This window comes from Acinonyx jubatus, chromosome B1 (assembly GCF_027475565.1).
Source record: "Acinonyx jubatus isolate Ajub_Pintada_27869175 chromosome B1, VMU_Ajub_asm_v1.0, whole genome shotgun sequence".
NCBI classification, from domain to species: Eukaryota; Metazoa; Chordata; class Mammalia; order Carnivora; family Felidae; genus Acinonyx; species Acinonyx jubatus.
This window is the reverse complement of record NC_069382.1, coordinates 157,618,623-157,625,941: the sequence shown is the minus strand read 5'-3', so window position 1 is coordinate 157,625,941 and position 7,319 is coordinate 157,618,623. Positions and strand designations below refer to the sequence as shown.

Here is a 7,319-nt window from a genome sequence, read left to right as displayed (position 1 = left end):
GAACCCACAAACTGTGAGATCATGGCCTAAGCTGGAGTCAGACACTTAACCGACTAAGCCATTCAGGAGCCCAAGTGGTTAATTTTTTTAACAGCTAAGAGATCTCAAAGAAAAAGTATATAGTCACAAATTTAAGTATTTTCACTCAAGGCCCCTAAGTAATAAACTTTAAAATCTCTCAATGTAGGGGTGCCTGGCTGGCTTAGTAGAGCATGTGACTCTTGATATCAAGGTCTGAGTTCAAGCCCCACACTGGGTGTAGAGCCTACTTAAAAAATATTTAATAATAAAAATTTAAAAATAAAAATAAAAGCTATTGATGTAATTGAAATGAAATTTAAGGTCATCTTTCATTATTTTTATTCATAGGCCTCTTTGGGGGTAAGCAACACAGAGGACTTGTGGGTCAAAAAAAGGATAAACCACAGGGTCCAGTACAAATTCTGGTTTTGTTGGAGGCAATAAATTCTGAAATACCTGAAAGTTTTTGAAATGATATATAAGCTATAATTCTAATATAAAAATAAAACAAATCTATAAATTTTCTGATCTCTATAAAGGCATTGACAAAACAGTACATAAATACTTTGAAGCTATTTATTAAATATTTCTATTTGGTATCATCATTATCACTGCTTGAACTGTTAGTGTCATCATAAAGAGAAGTGTTTCTAATTGAAGATACCATCATATCTACAATGCCTTTTTTGGGGTTTTCTTCTAAATCAGTCTGTATCGCTCCAACTTCTGCTAGTTTCCATTCAAGTTCTGCAATAAATAACCCATCATTAAATCAGATAAAAATCTTGGAAAATAAAAAGAATTTCTCATCTATATGAAACAGTAGTTGATGCTAATAAAAAATTAATGTGTATATTTAGATATATTTAGAACTGAGTGACTGTGAAAGGACTACAATGTCAAAATACACATTGGATACAGCAAAGTTATACTTAAAGGGAGAAATTATGGCTAAGATGTTTATTTTAAATTGACTTAAAATAAGTGGCTTAAAATTTTAAATCAAGAAGCTAGGAAAAGAACAATAAAGTAACCCCCTCCCCCCCCAAAAAAAAAACTGAAAGAGGAATATAATGAAGACTTTAGCAAAAGTAGAAAAAATCAGTATACGTGACCAACAAAATCAAAAGCTGGTTCTTTGAAGAAACTAATAGACATACCTCAGGCAAAAATGACCACAAAAGGGAAAAAAATAAATTCATATAAAGAATTTACATGGGACATAGTCAGGGTAAAGATTCTAATATGGCTACGAGACTATGAAAAACTTATGCCAACACATTTGAAAACTTTAATGGAAAAATTTTAATAAAAATATGAATACCAAAAATATATCTGAGAGAAACCAAAAGAATTTAACTGATAGCCAAAAACCCCAATCCCTGAAAATTCATCATTTTGTTAAATTTATTCCTAAGTACTGTATAGACGAACAGAATATTTATGAAGCAAATTATAAAACACACTCTTGAGGAAAATTATAAAATATGTTACAAAATGTGATATATATATCTGTGAGGAAAATTACAAAAACCATAAAGGACCAAAATAAATGATGAGATCTATCTCATTCATGGGTAGGAACATTCACTGTTATTGGATATCAAGTCTCCCAACAATCTATAAATATGATTCTAATAATCAACAGAATTTTTCACATAAGTTGACTAATTCCAACATCTACATGAAATTTTGAAAAAGACTTGCCCTACTAGAGACAACTAGGTTGTTATAAAGCTATAGTAATAAACACAGTGCTGTGTTGAGACAAATAGTAGAGGTATATTAGAGACTTCAGAAATACATTGAAGCATTTTGGGAACCATGAAAAATGACATTAGGAAACATTAAAAATCAGTGGAGAAAACACCTCACATATATTAGAATGGTACTATGCAAAACACACACACACACACACACACACACAGAAAACAACAGATGTTGGCAAGGATGTGGACGAATTGGAACTCCTCTGCCCTGTTGGTGGCAGTGTAAGATGGGGCAGCCACTGTGCAAAACACTATGCTATTTCTCAAAAACTTAAAATAGAATTACTATACAATCCAGCAATTCAACTTCTGAATAAATACCCAAAAGAATTGAAGGCAGGGACTAGAACAGATTATTTTTGTACATTTACATTCATAGCAGCATGATTCATAATGGCCAAAGAGTAGAAGCAACCCAAGTGCCCATGGACAGATGAATGGATAAACAAAACGTGGTCTAAACATAAAATGGAATATTATTCAGCCTTAAAAAGGAAGGAAATTCTGACAAATCCTGTAATATGAATGAACCTTAAGGACATTATGCTAAGTGAAATAAGCCAGTCACAAAGGGACAAATACTGTATCATTCATTTATATGAGGTGCTGACAGTAGCCAAATTCATAGAATCAGAAAGTGGACGGTGGTTGCCAAGACTAGAGGAAAAGGGAAATGGAGGGGGCTTTTGTTCAGTGGGTATAGAGTTGCAGTTATGCAAGATAAAAAGTTCTAGAGATGGATGATGGTAATGGTTGCACAACAGTGTGAATGTACTTAATGACACTGAACTATATACCTAAAAATGGCTAAATAAATAAGTCCTGGGGATGTAATGTACAGCATAGTAACTACAATTAATAATACTGTATTGTATATTTTAAAAATTGTTAAGATAAATGGATACATTTCATGTTATGTGCATTTTACAACAATTTTTAAAAAATGTTCATACGCACACAAAAAAAAAACCCCAAAAAACAAAAAAACACAGATGAGATAACATACTACTCATGATAGTGATTGCCTCCAGGGAGACAGGGAGGAGAATGGGACTAGGAATGAAAATCTAGGTAACTTCAACTATATCTATAATGTTTATTTGAGCAACAAAGAAACAACTCAAGCAAACATGAATAAATGTTCACATTTGTTATTTTTGGCAGTAATTGATTACATGAATGTTTACTATATTATTGTTTGCACTCTTATGTATTAATTTCTTTTATTTTTTTTAACATTTATTTATTTTTGAGAGATAGCACAAGGAGGGAGACACAGAATCCAAAGCATGGCTCCAGACTCTGAGTGTCAGCGCAGAGCCCGATGCAGGGCTCAAACTCACAAACTGTGAGATCATGACCTGAGCCGAAGTTGGTGGCCCAACCAACTGAGCCACCCAGGTGCCCCAGTATTAATTTCTTTCAAATTAAAGGGATGAGGTCCAATGACTTTAACATGATGGTGTGAGAAAAAGATTTTAATAAAATAGAATTAAAGCAGTTCTAAGAAATGACTAGATCAAAGATATGGCCTTAGAAGTAGGTTAGGAAGTGGGTGCCTGGGTGGCTCAGTCGGTTAAGCATCGGACTTTGGCTCAGGTCATGATCTCATGATCTGTGAGCTGCAGCCCTGCGTCAGGTTCTCAGGGCCTGGAGCCTGTTTCAGATTCTGTGTCTCCCTCTTTTTCTGCCCCTCTCCTGCTCATGCTCTGTCTCTCTCTCAAAAAAATAAAACATTTTTTAAAAGTAGGTTAGGAAATAAAAATTCTTAAAGAAGATAAAATTATAAAGTATTGTGCTGTGTACAATTGAAAAGAAAATAAAGGGAATTGATTAACAAAATTGGATAGTATGTGGATAAGTGAAAAATACATTAAGAAAATACGCTACAGAAATTTCGTAGAGAAGAGGAAGACAAGATTATGAATTGGTCCAAAATCACACAATGAGCAAAATGGAAATCTAGGAAAACCACAAAGGAATAGGGCATGGAAGGAAGAATAAAGAATGGTGGGGTATTTTGGGTATAGGGAAGGAGTATGAGACAAAGAATAAAGGCACAAATGAGTAAGGTATGTCTGTGGTAGTGACTGAAGACCAGCCTGGCTGGAACAGAAACTAGAAAGCACTGGAGAAATATAGCTGGATAGGTCGGCTGAAATGCTCAAGCAGAAGATTTTGTATTTTTAACTGATTTGACACAAGGAACTATTAAGGATTTAAGCAAGTGGATGTTATAACAAGAGTATTATTGAGGAAATTATTGAGTATTATTGAGGAAAATTAATCTGGAGACATAGAAGAAGACACCAGAAGCTAGAGGAAAAAAACCTTATGTTTTATGAAAATAAACTTTCATGTTACTTGTTAATTTGTGGAAGTTTTCACCTGTTTTTAATAAACACTTTAAAAATAATATCATTACCTTCCAGCTTGAGATTTATCCCTCCACATTCTATAATTCCAATGAATTTGCCTTCTATCTGACCGTTTTTATAAACAAAAATTGTTGGTAAACAATTGTCATGGTAGTGTTGAATACAACTATTCACGATGGCTTTAACAAATTTAGTTTCTGGAAACTTTCTTGCTAGAAGACTAAGATGCTGGTTAACCAACAAACACATTGGGATGCTAAAAAGAAAAATAATACACAATATCTTTAAAAACAGACTACTTATCTCAATCTAATGAAGTAAGTGAAACATCTTCATGACAAAAATATAGCTTTGGATATTCTTTTAATGTAACAGCATATCAACTTTTATTCTCTACTATTACCTTTAATGAGTATGAACCAACTGCAAAGTCCTCCCATATTAATTACAAACACAATTACAGCCTGGGAGTGAAGCTTGCTGCCATGGGAATTCGATGCCTAACTAAGGCTAACCACATGTGACTTAGCATCAATTTAATCAAGCCAGTTCCTACTTTATAGGACCCAGGGGGAAAAAAAAGCACACTTCTAGGGAATCCTTGGCAATTCTAAGTTTAAATAAGAAGTTCCAACTCTTTTGACCACCTTAGGCTTATTTCCACAAGAGATTACCACATCCAAACTGTCTTATCTCAAACTTCCTTGAATTTCTTGACTCGAACATACTTCACCCACACTTTTCTTTGACATCCCACTCCATGCAGCATCCTGTTCCCTATTATCCAGAACTATTCCCTATCAGATATTTAAGGGGCACCTGGCTGGCTCAGTCAGAAGATCATGCGACTCTTAATCTTGGGGTTGTGAGTTGAAGCCCCCACCTTGGGTATAGAGATTACTAAAAATAAATAAATTTTCCAAAAACATTGATTGGAACTGTAACCGGAACCTGCAATTCTTCTAGCTCTATCACTTCACTCCCATTATACCCACTCTTCAGTCTCTTTTCTCTATCACTCACAGCTTTATCAAACTGTTTCAGAGTTACTCCTTTACTTTATCCCATATGCCTTCCATTTCCTGTGGGACCTTTCTCTGCTTGTTATTCTGCCCTCTTTTTTCCTGTTTTTTTTTTCAGTCTTCTCCACTTTCTTTTTTTTTTTCTTCTTAATCTATTTTGAGAGAGAGAGAGAGAGAGAGAGAGAGAGTTGGAGAGGGGCAGAGAGAGGAAGAGAGAGAGAATCCCAAGCAGGCTCTGTACTGTCAGTGCAGAGCCCAACTCAGGGTTCAAACTCATGAACTGAGATCATGACCTGAGCCGAAACCAAGAGTTGGACGCTTAACCTACTGAGCCACCCAGGCGCCCCCAGTCTTCTCCACTTTCTATAAATATATTCAAGTTACTAATTTTTTTTTAGACTTCCTTACAACTCTGTCTTCTTCAGATAGCTATTCTCTCTCCTTTTCATAGTCCAAATAAAAAAGAAAATAATCATCTCTATGCCCTGTTCACTTCCTTTCTTGAAAGGGTCTCCTTTTTTGGCTTTTGTGATAACACTTTCTATTAATTTCCTTTTTACTTCTTTGACTTCCTTCTTCTGTCTATGCCTCAAATGTAGGTATTCTTCCTGGACCCTCTTCTCATACTAGACACATTCACTGTACAATCTTATCCATTCTGATAGCACTGATGAACTGCATCTCCCCTCCTCTTTCAAAGAAAAAAAAACCTGCTATATATGTATATATTATACATTTCTTCTGTATTTTCTCAGTTTAGCACTCAAGCCAAAAGCCTCTTTTCTCTACAACATCTAACCAGTAATCAAGTCAGGTTGCTTCTACCTCCTTATACCTATCCTCTCCTCTTTCTCTCCATTACTTTATTCCTTTCCTTTCTTATCTGAGCTGCATCAGATTGTCCTAAATAGTCTGTTTCCAGGCTTGGTTCCCAAAATTCATCCTTGACCCTGCTGACAAAGTGAGCTCAGCATGAAAATCTCATCATGTAACAACTGCCCTTCCCTCTAGCTTACCTCCATGGCTCCTCACTGCCTTTAGAATAAAGTCTGGGCTCCTCCGTGTAGCTTTCAAGGTTCTTAGTGGTCTCCCCAGCATTCTGCTTTGCCTCCTACCATTACTTAAAACCCTCCAAAGTAAGATACTGTATCTTATTTCTGTATCTTTCTTCAAGCTGTACCTCTAATACACCCCATTCATCCTGTTTACTTCCTCCTTGGGGAATCTTATTTTTTGAGGCCAAGACCAAGAGTTACACACTCTATAGAAAGTTCCACACGTCCCTCTTTGCAAGGATAAATCTTACTACTCCCTCTTCAGTACTTTTATTCTACTATGTATACAATTCAATTCTAGCACGTAGACCTTATTATTATGTTTAATTGTCTTTCTCTACTATATTGAAATTTCTTTAATGACAGACAGATGTCTTACATGCCTTTTGCATCTCCAGCATCTACAAAATCCTCAGACATCCTCTTAATACTAGACAATGTTGTATATCAATTTATAGAGCAAGAAACAAAGCTAAGAAAAGCAAATTAAATGTATTATACATTTAATTTACATTTCAGAATATATAACATCATTCATTTTGATAATTACAACCTGCTACAAATCTAGATCCTGCTTTATTTTAGTGGGTGGCCTACTTTAATATTAGAAAAGTATGTACTGTCTAACTTAATTATCAGTTTTCCACACAAAGCAAGAACATAAATTGACTTTGTAAGTTTCAGTTTTTCTCAAATAGGTGAAATGCACCCACTAAATTAGATATCTAATTCAAAGGGATTTTTATCATTCCTGTCAGAATGAGAGCTGAGTCGGTATAGCAGACTTATGGGGTATGTGATATGAATGGTAGAAGGCAGGTGGACATTGATGGTGATAGTGAAAAGTGTGGAATTAGAAAAGTATGGTGTTGGGGCGCCTGGGTGGCTCAGTCTTAAGCGTCGACTTCGGCTCAGGTTAAGATCTCACGGTCCGTGAGTTCGAGCCCCGCGTCGGGCTCTGGGCTGATGGCTCAGAGCCTGGAGCCTGCTTCAGATTCTGTGTCTCCCTCTCTCTCTGCCCCTCCCCCGTTCATGATCTGTCTCTCTCTGTCTCAAAAATAAATAAAAAAGTTA

At 35.6% G+C, this 7,319-nt stretch overlaps 1 protein-coding gene across 1 annotated transcript in view; it reads right to left on the bottom strand.

The window, feature by feature from the left end:
- Window positions 1–579: 579 nt before the first annotated feature.
- The window catches only part of PDCL2 (phosducin like 2), a 36,088-nt gene continuing 29,348 nt past the window's right edge, over window positions 580–7,319 (bottom strand). Inside the window, exons 5-6 of the mRNA XM_015068545.3 lie at window positions 4,216–4,424; window positions 580–768 (exon numbers count right to left, since the gene is read on the bottom strand). Coding sequence (XP_014924031.2) covers window positions 611–768; window positions 4,216–4,424 — 367 coding nt within the window. The 3' untranslated portion in view covers window positions 580–610. The remainder of the gene's footprint in view (window positions 769–4,215; window positions 4,425–7,319) is intronic.